The sequence below is a fragment of the Pleurodeles waltl genome, chromosome 5, assembly GCF_031143425.1.
Source record: "Pleurodeles waltl isolate 20211129_DDA chromosome 5, aPleWal1.hap1.20221129, whole genome shotgun sequence".
NCBI classification, from domain to species: Eukaryota; Metazoa; Chordata; class Amphibia; order Caudata; family Salamandridae; genus Pleurodeles; species Pleurodeles waltl.
In genome coordinates, this window is record NC_090444.1 from 889,660,627 (window position 1) to 889,686,012 (window position 25,386).

Here is a 25,386-nt window from a genome sequence, read left to right on the forward strand (position 1 = left end):
CCCCCATATCTTGCATACCTGATTTTGGGGACTGTCAGGAGCCCATGTTTGTGTGATCAAAGCAATTTTTTGGGTACGTAGGGTGAGATAAGTTTCCTAATAATAGGGGGGATTTACCGTGCAGTATTCTACTTTGCATAAACAATTAATAAAGTATAATCCACAGGCAGCCAATGCAAGGCTAATATTGCAGGACCTGCTCATTGGTATTTTGGGATTTCAAATAGAGTCCTGGTGGCAGCATTCTGAACTACCTGAAGCCTTTTAATGACATATTGTGCGCTCCCTAAATAAAGGGAGTTCTCATAATCCAGTTTCAAGCAGATAAGACTCTATACCACTTATCTATTGCTGGACGGAGGTAGACAATGCAGGCATTTCCAAAGACATCTCAAAATACTCAAACAGGAGCCTCCCAGCTTTCAAGCGTGAATTTCCATGCTCAGCTTTTCATCAATCCAAAAACCAAGCTGGTTATAGCTTGGGCTGGTTTGGGACGGTCGCCTAGATGTTCTGGCCAGATGACTTCCATCCATCTTGTAGGATTGTCCCCAACTGCCAGTACTTCAGTCTTTCTGCCATTAAGTTTCAGGCAGCTCGCCAACATCTATTTGGTGACCTTCAATAAGCACTGACTAAGCTAGGGTGAGGGGGACTTGAAACTTGGGTTAAATACCATGATGATTTGTGTGTCATCTGCATAAGACACAAGGCCCAATCCAAACAACTGGACGATCTCTGCTAGAGGGCGTGCATAGTTGTTAAAAAGCGTGTTGCTCAGGGACGAGCCTTGTGACACCCCACACGTGAGAGGAAATACATCAGAGAAAAATATCTCTGCATATACCTAGAAACTTCTATTGCCCAAGGCAGGTTCAAGCCATTTCAGAACCCTCTCCTGAATTTAATTCTGTGGATGAGAGTGGAACGGGACACAGTATCAAATGGCATGCTTAGGTCCAACATCATCAACGTGGCAGTGGCTCCCGGGTCCAGGATAGTCTTTAATTCCTCGTTGGCAGCTAATAGGGCAGGCTCTGTGCGTGGGGTCCAGAATGTCATGGGCTTCCAGGAAATCTGTATGCTATTTTAACCTATGCGGCTGAATTCTACGCCACTCCAATGTATGCCAATCCACTCCCTACCATTCCACTCCACTCTACGCCACTCTGCTCACTCTATGCTGTTCCACTCTATGCTATTTGACTCTGTGCCACTACACTCTGCGCCACTCTAATGTATGCCCCTTGACTCTACGCTAATCCACTTTATACCACTCCCATGATACATGTCTATAAGCCACTCCACTTTGCATGAGTGAATGACTTCATTATGTTAGTCACTATTAATGTTAAAGTATCAGCATTTTAAAGTTATCTTACTTGCTCTTGTAATAGGTATTATTTATTGCTCAATCTTTTATCTCAGTGTGGTGTTTATATTTTGGTAGATGATTGTACTGCCACTTTTAATGATTTACTGTGATTATTTGTATCAATTAATCACAAATAAACCATTTATTCTATGGTATACCACTCCACTGTATGCAATTCCACTATACGCCACTGCACTGTACTCAAATACACTGTATGCCACTCCAGTCTGCGCCATTCTATGATGCTCCACTGTATGACACTCCACTGTACGACAAAATAAAAACCATTCCTCCATACACACTATTGTCAACACGCTAGCCACAGTACATTAACTATAACTCACCACTCTACTTTGTTAGGATTCTTAATAATGAGAGCAATCTAACTTTCACCCTTACCACCAGCAAGATACAGATAGATTTACTTGATGTAGTGGGTAAAGAACAACTTCAGCGAGAATAGTTGGTAAGAGCTAGAGGTGTGCTTTTCATGTGGTGGGAAACACATTGGAGTATTGCAAGGAGCCCTTCCAGTCACATGTGTTGGATGAATGTTTGGGATATTTCTTTGTTTGAGGGCTAGTGTTGGGTGAATTCATTTTACAATTAGGAAAATAACAGATTGACTAGCAAAACTGAAAGAATATGAGTATAGAGGATATGGTAAAGAGTAATTTCATTCCTCTTGGAATTCTAAGCGATTTGTTCTCATGAAGAAGGAGACGAGTATTAGAGCGGCTTAGTCCCACGATAAGTCCTGCAGCCAGGACATTGTAAGCAAATGTATTTATAAATGCAGAAGGAGAAATGGTGAACGCTATATATATATATGTTCGATGGCATGTGTAGCTGCAGATACACATGCTGTGCACATCCCGCCATCTGGTGTTGGGCTCGGAGTGTTACAAGTTGTTTTTCTTCGAAGAAGTCTTTTCGAGTCACGAGACCGAGGGACTCCTCCCATTTCGACTCCATTGCGCATGGGCGTCGACTCCATCTTAGATTGTTTTTTTTCCGCCATCGGGTTCGGACGTGTTACTTTTCGCTCCGTGTTTCGGGTCGGAAAGTTAGTTAGAATCTCGGAAAAAAACGTCGGTATTGTTTGCGTTCGGTATCGGGTTAGTTACAACAGATCGACACCGAATTTAGAAGAGTTCCGGTGGCCCTTCGGGGTTTTTCGATCCCCCGTCGGGGCCTGGTCGGCCCGGCCACGTGTGAATTCAAGGCTGATGGAACGGACCCCATTCCGCTTCTGTCCAAAATGCCATAACAAGTATCCGTATACGGATCAGCATCTGGTCTGTAACTTGTGCTTGACCCCAGAGCACAAGGAAGATACTTGTGAGGCCTGTCGAGCGTTTCGGTCCAGAAAGACGTTAAGAGACTGAAGAGCCAGAAGACTGCAGATGGCGTCGACGCCGACAGAACAAGAGCGTTTCGAGGAAGAAGAGGAAGCTTCCTCTATCCAAGAGTCGGACTCGGAAGAGCTCGAGGCCGAAGAAACGCCGAAAACCGTGAGTAAGACGTCGAAACATAAGACTCACGAGAAGTCAACAAAAGCCCAGGGGACGCCACCGCCAACAGGCCATGGCTTAACCCAAACAAGCGGTGACCGAGCCAAGGCACCGAAAAAGGGCACGCTGGTGTCGAAGTCATCCCACTCCGGTCGAGATACCGCCACACAGCAATCTCGGACTCTGAGAAATTTCGGCACCGTCACAGCGGCACCGAACAAATTCGGCATCAAGACACCACCACGCCGAAAATTACAAAGGTTTCTTCGGAGCCTAAAAAGACCTCCGAAAAAGTTTTGGTTCCGAAACATCCAGCCTCGGAGCCGAAAACAGGTTCCTATACAGAGGAACAAGGATTGGCCTCCCAAATGAAAAAACATAGATTTGGAGAGGAACTTCAAGCTGTAGAGCCAGACTATCCTCAAAGGAGGCTCCACATTCATCAAGACACAGGGAAGATAACCACTCTTCCTGCAATTAAAATAAAAAGAAAACTTGCCTTTCACGAAAAGGACAAGGAGCCACAGGCAAAGGTGGCAAAGAAAACAACTCCACCACCTTCTCCACCACCATCAGTGCACACATCACCAGTAGCAACTCCTCCACTGATGCACTCCCCGACTCATACTGCCATGAGTCAAGATGATCCCGATGCATGGGACCTTTACGATGCTCCAGTATCGGACAACAGCCCAGACTCGTACCCTACCAGGCCGTCCCCTCCTGAGGACAGTACATCTTACACACAGGTGATCGCAAGGGCAGCTGCTTTCCATAACGTCACCTTGCATTCAGAACCAATTGAGGATGACTTCTTGTTTAACACGCTAACCTCCACTCATAGCCAGTACCAAAGACTACCTATGCTCCCAGGAATGCTAAAACATTCAAAACAAATCTTTCAAGATCCTGTTAAAGGCCGAGCCATAACTCCAAGAGTGGAGAAAAAATACAAGCCACCGCCAACAGATCCTGTTTATATTACGACGCAGTTAACTCCAGACTCAGTAGTTGTCGGGGCAGTTCATAAGAGAGCAAACTCTCATACCTCGGGAGACGCACCACCTCCAGACAAAGCGAGTCGCAAATTTGATGCTGCGGGCAAAAGGGTTGCAGCACAAGCAGCAAACCAATGGCGCATTGCCAATTCACAAGCGCTTTTGGCAAGATATGACAGAGCTCACTGGGATGAGATGCAACATTTGATAGAACACTTACCCAAGGAGTTCCAAAAAAGAGCACAACAAGTGGTGGAAGAAGGACAAAGTATCTCTAATAATCAGATACGGTCTTCAATGGATGCAGCAGATACGGCTGCAAGGACAGTAAATACTGCAATAACAATAAGAAGGCACGCATGGCTCTGCACGTCAGGTTTCAAGCCAGAAATTCAACAAGCCGTGCTAAATATGCCATTTAATGAACAGCAGTTGTTTGGGCCGGAAGTTGACACTGCTATTGAGAAACTCAAGAAGGACACTGATACGGCAAAAGCCATGGGCGCACTCTACTCCCCGCAGAGCAGAGGCACCTTTTGCAAAACACCTTTTAGGGGAGGGTTTCGAGGACAACCTACAGAAACCACAACATCACAAACAAGGCCCACTTACCAAAGCCAATATCAGCGGGGAAGTTTTCGGGGGCAATATAGAGGGGGACAATTCCAAAGAGGTAGAGGAAAATTCCAAAGCCCCAAAAGTCCTCAAAATAAGCAGTGACTCACAAGTCACCCATCCCCATCACATAACACCTGTGGGGGGAAGATTAAGCCAATTTTACAAACATTGGGAGGAGATAACAACAGATACTTGGGTACTAGCAATTATCCAGTATGGTTATTGCATAGAATTTCGAGAATTCCCTCCAACAGTCCCACCGAAAACACACAGTATGTCGAAACAACATATAAATCTTCTAGGATTAGAAGTTCAAGCATTTCTCCAAAAAGAGGCAATAGAATTAGTACCAAAACAAGAACTAAACACAGGAGTTTACTCACTGTACTTTCTAATACCGAAAAAAGACAAAACTTTAAGACCTATACTAGATCTCAGAATATTAAATACATACATCAAATCAGACCACTTTCACATGGTTACATTACAAGAAGTAATCCCACTGCTCAAACAACAAGACTACATGACAACACTGGATCTAAAGGATGCATATTTCCATATACCAATACATCCTTCGCACAGAAAGTACCTAAGGTTTGTATTCCAGGGGATACATTACCAATTCAAAGTGTTGCCATTCGGAATAACAACTGCGCCAAGAGTTTTTACAAAATGTCTAGCAGTAGTAGCTGCACATATCAGAAGGCAGCAAATACATGTGTTCCCGTACCTAGACGATTGGTTAATCAAAACCAACACGCAAAAACAGTGTTCACGACACACAAATTACTTCATAGAAACCCTACACAAGCTAGGTTTCTCAATCAATTACTCAAAGTCACACCTTCTGCCGTGTCAAACACAGCAATACCTAGGAGCAACAATCAACACAGTAAAAGGGATTGCCACTCCAAGTCCACAAAGAGTCCAAACATTCCAAAATGTAATACAAGCCATGTATCCAAACCAGAAGATACAGGTCAAATTAGTAATGAAACTCCTAGGCATGATGTCCTCATGCATAGCCATTGTCCCAAACGCAAGGTTGCACATGCGGCCCTTACAACAGTGCCTAGCATCACAGTGGTCACAAGCACAGGGTCAACTTCTAGATCTGGTGTTGATAGACCGCCAAACATACATCTCGCTTCAATGGTGGAACAGTATAAATTTAAACCAAGGGCGGCCTTTTCAAGACCCAGTGCCACAATGCGTAATAACGACAGATGCATCCATGACAGGGTGGGGAGCACACCTCAATCAGCAGAGCATCCAAGGTCAATGGGACATTAAGCAAAAACAGTTTCATATAAACCACTTAGAACTGTTAGCGGTGTTTCTAGCTCTGAAAGCATTTCAACCCATAATAACCCACAAATACACTCTTGTCAAAACAGACAACATGACAACAATGTATTACCTAAACAAACAGGGAGGAACACACTCAACACAGTTGTGTCTCCTAACACAAAAAATATGGCATTGGGCGATTCACAACCACATTCGCCTAATAGCACAATTTATTCCAGGGATTCAGTATCAGTTAGCAGACAATCTCTCTCGGGATCACCAACAGATCCACGAATGGGAAATTCACCCCCAAATACTGAACACTTACTTCAAAATGTGGGGAACACCACAAATAGATCTATTTGCAACAAAAGAAAACTCAAAATGCCAAAACTTCGCATCCAGGTACCCACAACATCAGTCTCAGGGCAATGCACTATGGATGAACTGGTCAGGGATATTTGCGTACGCTTTTCCCCCTCTCCCACTTCTTCCATATCTAGTAAACAAGTTGAGTCAAAACAAACTCAAACTCATACTAATAGCACCAACATGGGCAAGGCAACCTTGGTACACAACACTACTAGACCTTTCAGTAGTACCTCATATCAAACTGCCAAACAGACCAGATCTGTTAACACAACACAAACAACAGATCAGACATCCAAATCCAGCATCGCTGAATCTAGCAATTTGGCTCCTGAAATCCTAGAATTCGGGCACTTTGATCTCACACAGGAATGTATGGAAGTCATAAAACAGGCTAGAAAACCTACCACTAGACACTGTTATGCAAATAAGTGGAAAAGATTTGTTTATTACTGCCATAATAATCAAATTCAACCTTTACACGCATCTGCAAAAGAGATAGTAGGATACTTACTACATTTGCAGAAATCTAAACTAGCTTTCTCTTCCATTAAAATACATCTTACGGCAATTTCAGCTTACCTGCAAATTACGCACTCAACTTCATTATTTAGGATACCAGTCATAAAAGCGTTTATGGAAGGCCTAAAGAGAATTATACCACCAAGAATACCACCAGTTCCTTCATGGAACCTCAACATTGTCTTAACACGACTCATGGGTCCACCTTTTGAGCCCATGCACTCTTGTGAAATGCAATACTTAACGTGGAAAGTTGCATTTTTAATTGCCATCACATCTCTAAGAAGAGTGAGTGAGATTCAAGCATTTACCATTCAAGAACCATTTATTCAAATACACAAAAATAAAGTTGTTCTACGGACCAATCCTACATTTTTACCAAAAGTAATCTCACCGTTCCACTTGAATCAAACTGTAGAATTACCAGTGTTCTTCCCACAGCCAGATTCTGTAGCTGAAAGAGCACTACATACATTAGACATCAAAAGAGCACTAATGTACTACATTGACAGAACAAAACTAATTCGAAAGACAAAACAACTATTTATCGCCTTTCAAAAACCTCATACAGGAAATCCTATTTCAAAACAAGGCATTGCTAGATGGATAGTTAAGTGCATTCAAACCTGCTATCTTAAAGCTAAAAGAGAACTGCCTATTACACCAAAGGCACACTCAACCAGAAAGAAAGGTGCTACCATGGCCTTTCTGGGAAATATTCCAATGAACGAAATATGTAAGGCAGCAACATGGTCTACGCCTCATACATTTACCAAGCACTACTGTGTAGATGTGTTAACTGCACAACAGGCAACAGTAGGTCAAGCTGTACTAAGAACATTATTTCAAACTACTTCAACTCCTACAGGCTGAACCACCGCTTTTTGGGGAGATAGCTGCTTATTACTCTATGCACAGCATGTGTATATGCAGCTACACATGCCATTGAACGGAAAATGTCACTTACCCAGTGTACATCTGTTCGTGGCATTAGTCGCTGCAGATTCACATGCGCCCACCCGCCTCCCAGGCAGCCTGTAGCCGTTTAGAAGTAGATCTTAAACATTTGTACATTTGTAAATATATTACTTGAAACTTCATTATGTACATACGCATTCACTCCATTGCATGGGCACTATTACTAGCATACACAACTCCTACCTCACCCTCTGCGGGGAAAACAATCTAAGATGGAGTCGACGCCCATGCGCAATGGAGTCGAAATGGGAGGAGTCCCTCGGTCTCGTGACTCGAAAAGACTTCTTCGAAGAAAAACAACTTGTAACACTCCGAGCCCAACACCAGATGGCGGGATGTGCACAGCATGTGAATCTGCAGCGACTAATGCCACGAACAGATGTACACTGGGTAAGTGACATTTTCCATATATCAGTACAACTATGAAGGAAGAGGGACATCCTCGCTGGGTGACAAGAGAATGTGATAAAATGCGGTAATGTGACTAGCAATATATTGGATAGATTTTGAAGAGACTAGTAGAAAAGAATGAAATGGCGAATTAATATGTTGATTTATAGTGAGTTGTAAGAAAGAAACATGCTGTAGAAATGGATTCAACAGAAGAAATATGCAGTAAATGTGATTAGAAGGAAATATTTGATAAGGATGAAATTGTGAGTTGAGATGTTGATGTGTAGTGTAATATAATCAAGAAACATGCCGTAGATATAAAAAAAAATTAAAAAAATATTTTAAAAAATATAGATTTACTATAGGAAACTTGAGACATACCAAGATGGCACCCGTTATCATGTATGTATGAGAAAGGACTGAGTGGGGAGTCCTTTCTCACTTTTTGGTATACCACAAAGCTTATTTATTTTCTTTTCACAACACGGTGATTGTGTGAACAAGGCCGTTAATCGGCCGAAATGCATCATGGAAGGTGAATAAATCTATGTGATCTGCTCAGACGCCTGAGTGAGCATTTTATTGAGGATTTGGACAATGATGTAAGTCGCCAATGTGCTCGTTTGGTTATACACTCCACGCCTCATAGGAGCAGGATCCTGTACGAGCGTTGTGGAATTATTATTATATATATACGTGTATATGTATGTATGTATATATATATATATCTGTGTGTATATATATATATATATATATATATATATATATATATATATATATATATATATATATATATATATATAAAACTATATACATAGAGAGAGATAGCTATAGATAAAAGATATATAAATATATATTTAAAAAATGTCTAACAAGTAAGCCTTTACCAAGTATATATGGATCATAGGCACAAGGCACAAACATTAAAGGTAGTGCTTCTGCCAAGTCTGAACAAATTCAGTGCAAACATTTACAAGGGTGTCGGATACAGAAAGATGCAGTCATGGGCAGTGAAAAGATTAAAAATGTGCAGACATTTTCAGTTTAAGTCGTAGGATGTAGCCAGAAGGCTATCTTTTGAAACAGGTTTAACATTCGGTGGTAATAACGTTCTGAAATCCCCGAAAAACCTTTGTAAATCATGCCTTTTTTATGTTTCTTTTTGCAACAGGAGGTGTCAAACTTGGACTTGGAGACTTTATATTTTACAGTGTGCTGGTAGGAAAAGCAGCTGCAACTGGTAATGGAGACTGGAACACTACACTGGCTTGCTTTGTAGCAATCCTCATCGTAAGTCAAATTGTGTAACATTTAGTTTTTAGGGGGTGAGTTTTGCAAGATCAAATAAATGCTACATTGGATTTTCATTGAAAAGAATGTAGACATGTGCAAGGTGGAAAGGAAATGGCATATATGTGAAGAAAGCAATGTTAAAATTGGGTGTGACCTTGCTCTTAAAGTTTATGGCATTCCTCACCTTTTTACGTCGAGTCTGCTAGACAGCACATGCACTGCCTGTTGAGAGGCATATTGTGTTTTACCAAGAACATAGAGGGTCTTGGAGCTCTCCCATTGCATGCTATTGGTTAGCTTTTCTTGTTACTCTCATTTGCCAGCTTCCAGATTCGAATCCCAGCTTGTCAATCTTGTGTTTGTCCATCACGTGGAACATTGCCTCTTTTTATTATTGCTTTGATTGGATAGCATCTCTACATCCACTGCTTGCTTTTCAAGCACTTCTTTTTTTCTTTAATGTTAAGAGCTTCATGACGGTGCCTGTGTTTTTGTTGTCTCCCTTGTGTACCTCTCATTTCCTATGGTCCATGTTGCTCTTTCTCCCCACTTGTGGGCTCCCCCACCCTTGCCTTCTGTGGTGCTCTCTCACAATAATATTGCTTCTCTGTCTCTCCCTTCCCCATTTTGCTTTACCATCAATCCCAGTCCTGCCTTATAATCCCCATCCCTGGTCGTAGCCCTCCCAAAGCCCTAGTGCCTTCGCTGTATTCCCCCCACCCCGACACACACACACACACACACACCAGTTTGCTTCCATTCTGTCCTGCTTCAGCTGAAAACAAAACACTTCTGCGCATTTTCTTTACATTTTTGACTACAGATCTAACTTGAATCGATAACTAAAAATGGGGAAAAAGTGTCCACTTCTCTAGGTGTGCAGTTTTGTGCTGAGCGGCACAACAAAATGACTTGGGTGGACGCGTTAAAGGTTCTTTTTTGGATTTAAAAAATGTAACCATGCTGCAAAACCAACAAGTTACATAGGCGATACCTATTGGCTGTACCAAAGCTTTTATCAGCTGCTGCCATGTCGGATATTACAACTTCTTACAACACTGCAGTTTCCACAGTTACGTTTCACTCATGGCCTAGTTCTTCTCCATTATTGGAGCAGATAGCGGAGTTCAGACCTCCCAGTGCATCCGCAGTTTACTTATGTTCTTTTCATTTCTGAGAGTACAGTCACACAGCCTTGCCTCCAGCCACCCCCCACAATTGATCGATGGTAAAAGAAGTAGGCATAAAGAACGCCCACACTGGTGTGCTTCAGTCAGTGCATCCTGGTCCATCCTACACTCCTTGCACCAGCTTCTCATTGTCGGGTGCCTAATGCGATTCAGTCCAGTCTAGTCCTGTGTCCATGGTCCCACTCAGCTCTCAGCTATACCATGACCTCACAATCCCGGATTATCCTGCTGCAGTGGCCTGTGCATCTTCACCACCTATATGGAGCCTGTGCATGCAGGGTAACCCACTGCTCATAGGGATAAATGAGCCATTACACTTTTTAGTACAAGGTATTTGGCAACAAATTGTTAGTGGTCTAGGCAGCTATCAGTCCATTCCAGCAAACATTTGATCACAGCTGCTGCATGGTATAGTGTCCACATTTTTGTCGTAGAGTGTACCGGACAGCACTACTGGCTTGTTGCTAAAGACATACTGTGGACTTATCAAGAATATACAAGGGCTTGCAGCCTGTTCATTGCTTACCATTACTTGGTCTTACTGCAACTTTCATTTGCTTCTTTCTTATTCAATGGCCTATATTGTCCATGTTGCGTCTGTTTGTCTTCCACTGCTCACTTTTAGTGAACACCTTTATCGTAAGCACTCTAAGAGAATGCATGTGTTTTCCAGTTTTCTTACTAGTGTGCTTCTCTTCCACTGTGCTTCTTGTTGATCTCTTTTACTCTAGTTCTCTCCTGACTGCCTTCGTAATGCGCTCACCCTTGTCTTTTTGTCCCCTATGCATTGCTTTCTCATACAAGCTCACCTTTGCTCTCTCGCTTGCTTTTCTCCCTCGCGTTCCACATTGTGCCTTTCATCCACTTGCTTTTCTCTACCGCCAACCCAAAACCGAATCGGCCAGTTTGACATTAAAGTGCGAGGTGATCCATGTGTGTGAGAAAAAGGTAGCCAAGTGAGTGTGATAAGGGTAAAAAAGGATAGTCCAAGCCACTACCTTTGATTAGTGATCCATGATTGGCATTCAAATGAGATCTTTTTTCATCCCTCTACATCTTTCATCTTCCTCATTCTTACTCTGTGATATGCACTTTTTTTATTTTTCTGCTTTTGTTAACTCCATTTCATTTTTGTGTTGCATGCCACACTGCCAGGAAAGGTGCTGGGGAACAGCAGCACAAGCAATTACTAAGACGAGAATGGACGGTTTCTGGCAGGGCAGCAACAGAATGTCCTCTTTCTGGTGGCTCCCGTTACCTGATATGGGAGTTCTTTTCTGTTACAGGGGATCCTATGCAGAATCCTTTTTGGCTGTGACATACCATGCTTAGAGTTGTGGAGTCTTGTTTAGGGCCTTTGCAAATAGCAGTCGTGGTATCTCTGCTTCCCAGAATGATTTTACAGGAGGTAAGAATAGGAAGTCACCATCTTTTGCCCAATCCATGATGGAAGCAAATCTAGAGTTTTTGGAGGTAGTTAGGATTCTGGGATTTCGTCTTGTTTGTAGCATATAAAAGCCAGTTCGAAGAGAACGTCTGCGCACTGCAACACATTTAAGTTCCCTTTTGTTGTGTTCTTCAACCTAAGCATGTTTTATTCCATTCTTTCCATTCAGCTGGAGTTTCTATCTTTCTCCGGAATCCTCTATCCACCAAGGTCTTTTAGAGAAATCTTCCTGGCATGTCACTATTCCTGTGAAGGAGGTGGTTTTAACCTCCTGAATTGGGGTTGTATCTTGAAGGCACCAGTTGTCCTGTGATTTCTAGGCATAGGGCGGCACTATGAATAATAAAAAGGAATCACCCCTTCTTCTTGCTGACCCAATTGTTGAAGAAGTCAAGTCCGAAGCATTCAGGCTGCAACAGTTCCCTTCTTCTGCTGATATCCTGCTCATTTAAACTATCACTTCTGTTGTTTTTTTGTTTGATAAAGCATTTACACCCCTTACAAGCCTTTTGTTTCACATCCCTTCCCCATCCTAGACTCTCCTTTCTTTGCTTCTTTTTTAATAGTTTACTGAGTACAGCTAGAAAAAGTACTTAACACATCCACAGGCAATATTTATGTGAATTTCAGTACTCTTATACTTTTCCCCTTTCTAGTCATGCTTTTCTCTGCAATGCATTATTTCTGCTCCACTTGACTATTTCTTCCTTATTTTCTCCTTCAAATGGTTTTCTTACATATTTTCCATACAACCCAGATGCTTTACTCATTAACACTTTTTGATCTCTTCTTATGTCATATAATGCTCTTTAGTGGCTAACCGATCATCTTTAAAATTGAACCTACTTTGTTGCAACTTTCCTCTGGCAATTCTGTGTCTTTTCCTCTCCTGCAGGGTACCTTGAGTCTGATTACGAGGAACCCTACCCCATATATACCACTTTTATTACCTTCTCCTTTGTATTTAATTCTTATTTGCACCCTACAAGCTTTTCATTTGTTTCTGGTTGCATTCTATTACAGTATCCTGGCACAACTACCTGTCTGCTACCAAGCTTCAGATACTCCCTCTCCTTTGAAATCAATATTATGATCATCGACTTATGCCCAGGTCCGACATTCTCCTTCGGACTCACTTTTACTCGTGAACGTGTTTGTCCTAGATAGGTGATTGTAACAGAGCATTAGTTAGGTGCATATGTGATTAAATTACAGTAATACACTTCTTCAGTGTGCATTACATTGTGACCTCCTCTCCCTTTTTAAATTTTCTCCCAGGGTAAGAAGTGATGCATTCTTTACTATCATTACTCTGGGGGAGAAGCTAATCAGAGACAGTATGACTCTGCCCATAGGTCAGAAGTTGGTAAGTCGTTACTTACCTTCTGTTTAGCACTCCTGACCTTTCCCCTGCCTCTTTAGTCGGTGCTGTTGCACCCTTCACCTCTGACACCAGTTGCCTTATTATTGTTCCCTTTTGCTTAGTGTGGTAGGTCTCCTAAGGCCTAGTATAAATTGTACTTTCTCAGGAGAATCTGCTTGCTCAACATTTGTAGAGGAGAGGGTTATCTCCACCCCACCAATACAAACCTGTGCTCTGGAAGGTTCTGTCACTTCCCCATCTCGCCAGATGCGTCAGAGCATGTTTTAATGCTAACTCTGCTTTCACCTGGCTGCTTGTTCTCATAGCAGGGAGTGGCATCCCTTCCAAGCTCCCCAGCTTAAGATTTCTTTAGTATGCTGGGTTAACCACGGAGATCAGCTGTAGAAAAATCGGCTTCTGTAATTGCTGGACATTTCAACATGGCATTCATTCATGGATCTTTACAGAGTCATGCCTTCTTTAAGGAAGCAAATCCTTGCATTTTCCCAGCTATTAACCCCATGCCCTCGCATTCATTCTTGATCTGCTTCAGGAGGAGATCATTTCTTCTTGAAGTGCTTGGAGATGGTGTGGGGCTAAATTTGACTCTACATGTATCCTAGAAATCTTGAAAAAACGCTTCCACAGGCATTCCCTGCTCAGGGTATACTAGTTATATAATAATTTCTTCTCCTTAGAAAACAGTGCACCAGTACACCCTTAATTTCTGTTGTTTAGAATCGCTCTAGGTTGCTGTTACTCCTGATATCCCAGTTATTCATTTATTTATTAGTGGTCAGGAACATTTTGTTTGCTTAGAGGCAACAATACTAAGTGCCCTTAGAATTCTATATTTATATTAGTGGATGTCTTCTCACCCAGATTTAGTAACAGCATTCTCTTAAGGCGATGTAGGTGGTGAAGCTAGTTTCAATAGCAAAAAAAGAAAGATTCCTTTTATGCACATCTATATGTACACTTCATTAAGGGGGTTGCTGAGAAGTTGATTCTTGTCCCTGTTGATATCAACTTAATTTATTCTTTTATGTTTTTCAATGGAAACATTCCATAACAGTTATAATTTGCTTCACTGAAATTTACGTTTTAATTTGAGCTTGTATCTTGTTAAAAAATCTTTAATCAAGTATGGTTATCTAAAAAAATAAAAAGTATATTGTATTATGGTCCACCACTGAGGGTGAGCAAAAAGGTACATTAGTGAGCATTTGTAAAGATTACTTACGTTAAAGACTACTAAACTGAATAGAGTCTCTTTTTTGATCCTGCTCTGCGTCCACTGCTCTCCAGAATGACTCAATTGCTCGGCACAGTTAAAGGGTACTTTATGGCTTTTTTCAGAGTTTTTGCAGTTGATAGATCAGCCCTCTTCATTTGTCTCCAGTTGTTATGCACTTTTTGAAAGGTTTACAACACTTGTATATTCCTTCTCTCTCTGTCATGCCACAGTGAAACCTTAACTTGGTCCTCACATTTCTGATGTGCACTCCATTTGAGCTGCTTCACATCTGTTCCTTGCAGCTACTCACCCTCAAGGCACTGTTTCTCGTTGCTGTAACTTCAGCACAGCATGTACATGAGCTTCTGGCTCTTTGTATCAAACCACTGCTCATCACTTTCTTCCCAGACAACCAGATTTTGCACATCTTTTTCTTTTGTGAATTGGTGATGCTGTTCCTCATCAGTCAAAACATCACCTTGCTGGCGTTCTGTGCTCCTTCTCACCCCTCTAAAGAGGAGGAGTGGCTGCACCGGTTTGACCCCAAGAGAATGCTGAGCTTATATATAGATTGCACCAAAGAACATATGTGGATGATCAGCTCTTTGTGGAGTACTCTGGATTAAAAAATGGCAAGGCTGTGCAGAAGAGAGCCATCTTTTGCTGGATCATGCTCTGAATTGAGATCTGCTATGCACTGGGTAAAAAGTAGTTTCAGGAAAGACTGTTTTCTCATTTTACCAGGGCCAAACCTGCTACCACTATCTTAACACACAGAGTACCCGTCCTAGCAATTTTCCAAATAGCTACATGAGCATCCCTCCATATGTTTAAGAAGCAATATTATCTGGATAGTCAGGTTCGCTGTGAGGGCCATTTTGCCTGACCAGTTCAGCAGGACTTTCTGGTTTGAGTCTATCCACAGACTTACTTACTCAAAGGTACTGCTTGGATGGCGGAACATCTGAGATAATTTTATTCACAACTGTATTTCAGTGGAATCATTCAATCTCCTCTAGGTGTGAGTAGTTATTATTTATATATTTATTCATTTATGTGATAAAGTTGCATGAACCTTTGCTTGCACTGAACTACAACATACAACCAATATCACTGAGGTGCTACTTTAAGTTAGATTTTTTAAAATTTTGTACCAGTTAAATTACAGTGAATAAGATCATTCTCAAAGCTGTATAACCCTCTGTTGTTATTCAGCCACTTTTTTAATTGCAAGCACATTTCATTAGCAGTGACGTCCTGGTGAGTAATGTTCAAGGAAATAACAGTATGATTTGTCAGTTTACTGCAATACTCAAAATCACATGTGTCAGCAGGAAGCTCATTGTATATTAAACTTTTTAAAAGTGCCCACATGCTCATTTTGAAGGCTATACCAGTGACGAATAATCTGCCCCTGCCCTCAGTCAATAAATTCTCAGATACCCAAATTTTATCACTTCTCTCTATTGCCTTTGCCTACAACATAGGTGAACTCTGTACGGTCTCCTCGCAATATTATTCACCTGTTACTTTACCCACATATTGGAACATTTAAGACCATACAATACAAGAACAGGAATTTTTGCACCATATTCAGTTACAATTTATGGAAGAGTATGTCTGCCCTTTTCTGTTTTAAAAACAAAATATTGCAGGCGCGCCGTCTCTATCAAGATCTTCAGCAATGAGGCCTTAAAATGCATATTCTGTCATGACTGACAAACTTTTCATTGTTCAATTTGTTGGCATTTTTTTAAAAAACAGCATAAATACTATCATTTAGATTTTTTTTATTATATTTTTGTAATTTGTACTGTACAATTTTGCATATTCATGCAATTAGATCACTTGGCGCTAGAACCCTATAGGAGTCAGTTTCAGAAGAATAATCTTGTCTACCTACATAGTTATGGCTGTATGATGTACACGTATCACATGCATGGGTTTGCTTTGCAGAGGGCTGGATAGATGGACTGCATTGATTGAAAGATATGAGGAGTCCTTGCCCAACTTTATTGATAAACTTCAGCGAATATTGAAACAGTGATGGGAAATATGTAATCAATGTTATATCAAACAGGAAGTGGTATTGAAAAAATATATTATCTTTGTTTCTCTCCTCCCCTTTTCTGTGTTGAAATCTGTGATTTCCCACAGTCACGTGAGCAGTATTACTTTGATGTTACTAATAAGTCTATCTTCCGACACTGTACTAAGCCACATATGAATCAGCTATGAATACATATTTGTTTTATGTTTTTCAGTTATCAAAAATAAAGATGACTGTATATACTTTGGTGGTGGTGTTGGAATTTCACCCATATGTGGTTCTATTCCTTCCATTTTTCTTTACATGACTGTGCTCCTCTTTGCCTGATGTGTTTCAGATTCTGTCTGGATATGGTAAACAGACTGCCTTCCAGTGACCAGCTCTTCATCGCTTATGGGGGCACGAGATGCAAGAAAGCCCACTATATCTAGCTGGATCCACCTCTCATTGCTATGCCACATATAGGAACTTAGATATTGAAGCACATTGCACCAGAGCAAAGGCGGGATTTGTTGCATTCTTTATCATCTCCTACAGCTGCAGATTAGCAGATCAGCTGTGACGGTACCCCACCGATTTTGTGCTACCCTATGTTCTAGGTGCTCTTTTTAGAGGCACTGCACATTGAAACTAAGGTTTTTCAGACCAACCTTTTGCTTGACCTCTTTTGCTGTACGAGCTACCCAACAGAGGTGAAGTAAATTTCATGGCTGTGGCTCATAGTCCATAGAGTTTCATCTGTTCTCACCTATCTCCTATTTAACCAACCCCTTTCCCCCCACCCCTCTGCCTTCATTTAAAACCATCACACAAGGGAACCGATGATGGCAAGAACACACAATGGGAAACGTTGCCACGTTGCTGTTATGATTCTGGCATTGTATCAGCCATGCACAGCCCTGAAGAGGTTGTTTGTGATTCCACCACCACTTAGCAGAGTATCCAGAAATTGTGAAAGGAAAGAGGATCTACAGATTAGGAGTAGGAAACACCGCAAAGGTTACTAGATCTTTTTCTGAGTCTGCGCAGTTTGAGAATACAAGAGGACAGGAAACCTCTAGCCAGTTTGTTGTTTTCAAAGGAGCTCATGCTGAAAGTGCAACTTTTGAACTTGGGCCCTAACAATTCAACGTTAGTGTGCGACTGTGTGCTTAGAACGGAATTCTATAAATTGCATTACTTACTTAACCTGCTTCTGCAACTATAACTCCCTCGCCTATTCTGAAACACATGGACCAAAATAGGGAAGTATATTTTTTCTTAAATGCACCATTTATTACTGTCCTAGCTGTGATATGCTTATCAGTGCTCGAACACACTGTAGGTAAGCCATCGCTACATTATGAACTTGATCAGAATTCAATTTATTGGCCAAGCATGCTTTCCATAATTAGCAACAACTATGCATATAAGTGTGTATTTATACATTTGTTTAGGTTAGTTACTTTCTTGAGATGGAGTTTTGATCAGAGTTTGGTCATGAAGCTTCTAGAACACGTGCTATTAAGTATACTTAGTGTACAAAGCATGGAATTATTTTCATTTAGTAGTAAAGTGTTCCATATGAGCCATATTTTGCAGCATTGTACTTCCATGTCATGGGATCCTGTTGCAAGAGTATTTCAAAAGTCCTTCTGTTGACAGCTGTTTACCATCTAGTAAACACATAAGCGGAAATTTTAAAGTTGCATATTTGTTTCTTTTTATGCTCTGATAATAAATATCCACATTTAGTATGCATTTGACAAACTCTTCCTTTTCTCATTTTCTTTGGCAGGGCTTATGTTTGACTCTCTTGCTACTGGCTGTTTTCAAGAAAGCATTACCTGCTCTCCCCATTTCTATCACGTTCGGGCTGGTGTTTTACTTTTCAACAGATTATCTTGTGCAACCTTTCATGGACACCCTTGCAGCTCACCAGTTATATATTTAACGTCAAGAAGAATTTAAAGTTCATTGCAAAACTGTGGAGCGACAAGTACCACGTAAAATGTTTGAAGTTGTGTAGTTTTACAATACCTTGCATATATTTTTGAAAACAAGTGAAGAATATGAAGCGATACCTATTCATCAAAATCAGAATGATTTGCCTTTTACGAGTATATTTTATATTTTTGCATCACCCAAGAACCCATCATTTGTTGGACGTTTGAAACGTGACAAAGCCCATAGGTCAATTCCTTGCTGCGTTTGATTTTTTTTCTCACTTTGTTAACATCTTGCTGGTTATCTTTGATAACGTTTGGAGAACATAAATTAGGGTGTTTTTTATGAATGGAAGGATTCAATGTCTGGTACCAATGTATGTAATTATGTGCCAAAGGTATTAAGTTAAATTTTTCGGCTGGATTGCCCTGACCTACAACATCACCATGAAGAATTTCTTCCCTGGTTAAAAAAAGGATTGAGGATGAAAAATGTCCTCTCTGGTCTAGATCAGTGAATCACTTTTTACAGAGAACATGTGATGGTCTTGACATGTAATTTTAAAGATTTTCGCAAAACATCAAAAAATAATGTTTAGAAAAATGAAAACATGTACAGCTGCTTGAATATTTATTATTACATTTTGTGTAAAAACATCAAGCCGGACCTTAACTCTACATGAACACAGCACCTTGAGCACTGTACACTGAAAGTCATTTCCAAGAAAACTGTAATTGTCTCTATCGAGTGGCAGGCAAATAAAATTGAGAGCTCTTTTGGCCCAAAATATATTATGCAAAAAGTTAAGATAACAAATACTATATACAATTTTCAGAGTTTACAACAGTTTATATAAAGAGGAATGGGTTTATTCAGAACTCCTTCGAATATCATCAAAATGTGACCTCAAGCTGGTATCGCCAGCAAGATATGTCAATTCCAGGGTATGTTTTGAGGATGGCTGATGTTCCTACGTTACTTATGTCACCCTCAGAACTACAGGTATTCAAGTATTTGCTGCATTACTTTAGTAAATAATGATTGTATTCAAGGCATATTGGTCGTGGAAGATCATTTTTAGAAAAATATTATAGTTGTATGAGTTTGAGTGTTGCATAGGTGTTAGGGCATAACAGAATGTGGGTCCTGCAATTGAGATTTTTATGATGTTATCTGTTGTAACTGGTTTTGTTCCAGATTGCACATTATATAAGTAAAGCTTTCTGAGGACTAAGGTAGGGCAAGAACCTTACCAATTTTGGTATTTGTAGAGATGAACCATTATCTTCCACGCCAAGTTCTGCTACTACATTTTCTGACAAATTACCATCATTATTTCTGTGTCATTATCCTGTAGCATCAATAGGTCTCACCTTTGGCAAATGCAGGTAGTGTAGGCTGTCATCAACTCTCACTGATATTAGACCAGTCCACCATTGCCCATTTTCAGAGTGGATTGCTGAATCTCTAAGCCTGACTAGGCACAAACACTTCCTTTATCTATTTCCACCCACTGTAAATACACCACATTACATTTTCAGACTGTTTCCTGCAGGAACTTTGACTTCAGCTCCAGTTATTTTTAGTAGCACCGTTTCCCCATTACATTTTGTCTGTTGTGCATAGGTAATGTATTAGTTGCTTCTGTTTTATTGTATGTATATTCACTTGCTTCTCCCACAATCTAGACCAGTTGAGATCAAATTCAGAACTAGCTGCTGACCTTCCTCATACCATCTCAAACGGTGTCCTTCCATTGTTCTGTAGATGTGGTGTAATAGTTCCACAAAATATGCTCTTAGTGCTTCTTTGACTGCAACAACACCCAGTTGAACAAGTTCAGTTGTTTCTTTCATACAGTTTGTTGGCTCGCTTCACTTGAACATTGTTCGGCAGGTCACATAATCTAATTTTAACATGCAAAATGCAGAGTTCTTTAAGGAAATCAGGCATTTCTAAACATAGCAATTTAATGATTTCCTAGGTGATGAGTGGCTAAAAGAGTGCCTTCCGCCCATTTGCTACAGTAATCAGTGAGCACTCTGGCAAAAACACATATTACTTGGCATGGTATAGATGGGTGCTATGAAATCACCTTTTATCTAGGTTTTTCGTGCAGTACTAGTAAACTAAGCTAGACACATGCAGTCTTGAAGGATTTTGTTATCTGCCTTTCTATGATAGGATCCATTCCATGACAATTCACTGTTCTCAAATACGTCTTTGCATCTCCTATGGTCACTTGTCCCTCATGAGCAGATCTTATCATTTAGGTCTAAAAGCCCTTGGAGCAACAAGGACGGATTCTTTCTGATTCATATCTGTTTCAATAATAAACTCTTCACTAAATCTCCAACAGGTCTTTAAATTTGCACTTTGGGCCAGATGTGTCAAACATTTTTGTGATTGCAAACGGTCCAACAGGCCATTTGTGATCGCAAAAATGCATTTTGGTATGTATCATGCCCAATTTGTGACTACATACCAATTTGGTATTAGGGAGGGGCGTGTCAAGGGCATCCTTTACTGATACCGAATCGCAGCGGTATGTATGATTGTTTTGTGACCGTGAATGCGGTCACAAAACAATCGATGTTACTACCAATTTCAAATTGGTGGTAACCCATTTGCAAAGGGGAAAGGGTCCCCAACGGACCCCTTCCCCTTTGTGGATGCATGCAAAAAAATTTTTAAGAGCAGGAAGTGGCCCCACGAACCAATGCCTACTCTTAAAAAATGAAAAGGAAACTTTTCATTTTTCTTTTTTAAATGCATCCCGTTTTCCTTTAAGGAAAAAGGAGTGCCTTTAAAAAAAAAAAGATTTCTTTATTTAAAAGCAATCACAGACATGGTGGTCTGCTGATCCCAGCCGTTCGCAATGGCTCGCAAATTGCGACCTACCTCATGAATATTAATGAGGTAGGTCCATTTGCGAGCCCATGCGAATCGCTATATGAAACTGCTGGAGTTTCATACATTTCAATATCGATTAATTAATTGTGATTCACAAAAAAATCGCAATTTGGTAATCGCTATTGGAATTCATGATGCATCTGGCCCTTAGCCTTATCCCTTTCGACCACATAAAGCACTTATGGTTTAAATAGTCGGTGGTTGCTTTCATTCGGCCTGGGTCTATTCAACAGAAAAAGTATATTGTAATTTACAAGCTAACTTGGCAACACTAACACACACTTTACCTGATACTGCTCGCAGCAAAATGTTGAGAATGGGTTTATGAACTGTTCAAAGAAAGATTGCCAGCCCCATACGTTTGTTTAAAAATTGTTTTTACCAACCACACGCACATTGTCACTTTGCGCTCATTAATGGATCCTCACATTTCACCTTCTTTCATTTACATGAAGCTTATAATATTGCCATCATGTTTACTAGCTTGACTCAAAGCTCCTCCTAATCCTTTTCACTAGCATAACAGTAAGAGCAGAGGCACTGCTGTCATTTTCTATGAATTGATCTTTTTTTTTTAGCCGATCACAGGCTTTTGGGCCCTGCTAAGGGTCCCAGCATTTATTCTGGCATCTGATCACTTAATAAAATAATTCTTCCACAGATGACTTTCTTTTTGTGTCCACCTTGGGGAGCTGTCAAAGCAGGTTCTATTTTGCCTTATTGAAAAGGGGACCCTTGTGGCCCTACTAGGCACCACTGTGCAGGTGAAAAGCCTTAAAGGGCTGGAGCATACTATGTAGTCAGAGACTTAGGAATATGGGAAGACCACAGAAGAAGCAAGTCAGTTACTTTTGCGAGCTGCCTTAGTACTCCGATACCACTGTCTTGGAGGCTGTGTAACTGTGTGATTTTGAGGTGGTCTGAGGGAAGTCTGAAAATATACCCAGTCAGGCCCACTACTAAGGCCAGAAACTCATCATGCTACAGAGGTACCATAATAAACTTTTCTTAGTCAACAATAAAGTTCAAGCCCTCACAAAGCAAGACTGTTAAAGATAAATCCCCTTCCAGTTCTGTTGGGCACTTTGACATGATCAATATATTGTCCAACCAGATTCTAAGAGTAAATCCAGCTGCCTGAAAACAAGGCCATTTTTACCTCATCAGCTTGGAGAAACCTCAATATGCAGAACAGAACAAAAGAGGACCACTACACGTTCCCAATCCCTGCTACTTTTGAACTGATATAATATCCAAGCCCTGGTAAACACAAAGACTGGTTGGCTTCAAGAATAGGGATTGAGAGTGTTGCCTCTCTTAAGTCAAGTTTGACCATCTAGTTCTGGCTGAAAAAGGGTGTAACTCAGTAGATGGAACCCTTAGTGTTATTTTAGTTAGTGAAGACACCAGGCTAAACACATTTATGGTTATTTTTGGATTGCACAATAACGACATCAGTACTTAAGAGCAAATACTATTATTTTATAAGATTGCTGATGCAGTACTGCAGATTTTTGGCATCAGAGCTTGAATGACTTACTATTTTATGGATCCGTGGGGTAACAGAAATCATATGGGTAAAAGGTTTGATAATAAAATAGCTATGGTTAATGGGCAAGAAGTAGCTAGGGAAAACCTATGATTGTTCCTATTGTCAACAGAAGCATATAATCCATCTCATTTTGTAAGGGAACCTTTGTTTTACTTGAAAGGTTGTTGAGAAGACAAAAGAACAATTGCATTTAAGGTAGTGCAGGTTAATTAATGAAGGTCTGCAAGTATTTTGATCTGTTTCTTACAATCTGTTTTATCTTTTTGTATGCCATGCCCAAGCTTCCATCTGGTGTCAGCTAAGTGTTTGGTAAGATCCTATGATTATTCCACACCTGGATGGTAAAGATGGAGGAGGATCACTGTTTTTCAGTTGTGCACCTCCAGCTAAATGTGAGGACTGAAAAGGAAAAAAATAGTTGATTTATAATAGATCTAATTTCTTGCTTACCCTTTTGCTCGGAAGGCTTTCATGAAACTTGGGTTATGGGGCCTGTCTATGCCATACCCACTTTCTTTTTGTCAAAAATTTTCCTGTCTGCCAAAAACCTGATTCACAAAAAATGTATTCATTTAAGAAATTAGTAAGGAGAGATGAGTTTGATTGTGAAGCCTGGGACTGTTTCTGGCACCACAGAATTTTGTTTCGAAATTTACTGTTTATATAGAATGTTTCTTAGTTCCCACCTCCCTTGCATCTAGAAACCACTGACCTTCGTAGGTTTGCTGAACATTGACCATCCAAAGTTGTACACAGACAGTGGCTTTTGATTGACATCCCAGCCACCAAAGCAGCTTCTTCAGCCTGGCCCAACTAAATGCCCCTTTCGCAAATGACCCAGGCATTAAAGACTGTGTATTGCTAAGGGCAGCATATTTATTAACTTGTGTGCCCCGGTCTTAATGAGCTCCTCACCAAAGTGGTAATTTGTGGTTAAACCGGGCTTCTCTGCAGCCAGGTACTCAAGTTTGAGGTTAAGACTTTGACACCGACACACCCTTTAGCTTACACTTTTGTGAATCAGAAGTGCAATATTCACATTGCCAGTGAAGCACATGTCTGTCTAAATCTGTTTCCTAACGATGTTTGGGTCAACAGGAAGATTGTTGACAGCTACCTCAATGCCATGTTGAAGATGTTCGGGCATGGGCACATGATGTTCAAAAATCTTTTTGGGCATACATGGTTTATAAAAGCCCATTTTGCTTTCTTCTCCTAATGGAGAAGAGAACTAATAATCTCAGGATAGTCTCAGAGAGTAGAACAAGTTTTTCTCTGATATGTAGGCTTGGAGCTAAGGGACACCAGATCAGTTTTTCAGTCTGAATACCTCCGTAAGCTGATCCATAACTGCTACTTCACTTACAGAAGACCGACCTAGTTTACCCCGTGTAGCCCTGATATAGCTTCGACCACTCAAATCATGCATCAGTCAATGAGCAAAGTATGTGACATGGTTGACTAAATTAGAGCAGCAAAGAAAGCTAACTTTTGTGGCATATAATTAATTTATGGAAGGATGTACCACACATTCTGTGACATTATTGCATAGCTGTTTTGCCATTCTAATATACGGCTACAAAGTTGTTCCAGTGTTATAAATACAGATGTCACAAGGAAAGATGTGTAAATATTGAGCAGATGCTGTTCTAAAATGTTAATCACTAAACTAAAGTGCCTTCACAGTTGTATCTTTCACGAAGGCAAAGTAAACACACTTTGTTAACACTGCCCTTTCTACCTCTCAGAGTAAAATAGGTTATGGAAAACATAAAACGATGCATTAATAGAAAATACGAGCACATGTGTACATTTCTTGCATTCAAAGGTGTGCCTCTCCAAACAGATCTATTTATGTTCAATATTTTCAGTTTACTTTGTGTTACAGTACAGCATCTCTGTAAGCAACTTTTTCTAACAAAAAACAGCTGTGCAGAAGAGCATAGTACATTTCATATTAATTTGTCTCAATAAGTAGTTCGTTAAGCTTCCAGTATTTGGTCCTTAAAAAGAGGAGTAACATGTTTCGAACTCTTCTGAAGAAACAGTGCCCTGTTGAACCAGCTGGTTTAAGAACAGCATCTGTGATGTGACCGTGAATTAGTATTAGTGGTGAAAAATGATAAGGGAGAAACCTTCCGTTTAACAATGCTTCATTTACATTTCAGCTTTTAAGATTTTTGTTTCCTGATACAGATTAAAGACCTACCCCAGGCCCATCACATGGCGATGTTTTCTCTAGCTGGCTAACATTTTCACTTCTTTAAATACATGATTTACAGCCATCAAAAACTGAAGATGGTGAATTAACTTTTGCAAAGTATTTATGGGACATTGCTTCCTGTTGCAGCATTTCTA

At 40.5% G+C, this 25,386-nt stretch overlaps 1 protein-coding gene across 1 annotated transcript in view; it reads left to right on the forward strand.

The window, feature by feature from the left end:
• Positions 1-22,136, forward strand: part of PSEN2 (presenilin 2) — a 354,458-nt gene extending 332,322 nt beyond the window's left edge. The window contains exons 10-11 of the mRNA XM_069234995.1: positions 9,229-9,347; positions 18,415-22,136. Coding sequence (XP_069091096.1) covers positions 9,229-9,347; positions 18,415-18,570 — 275 coding nt within the window. The 3' untranslated portion in view covers positions 18,571-22,136. The remainder of the gene's footprint in view (positions 1-9,228; positions 9,348-18,414) is intronic.
• Positions 22,137-25,386: the final 3,250 nt, after the last annotated feature.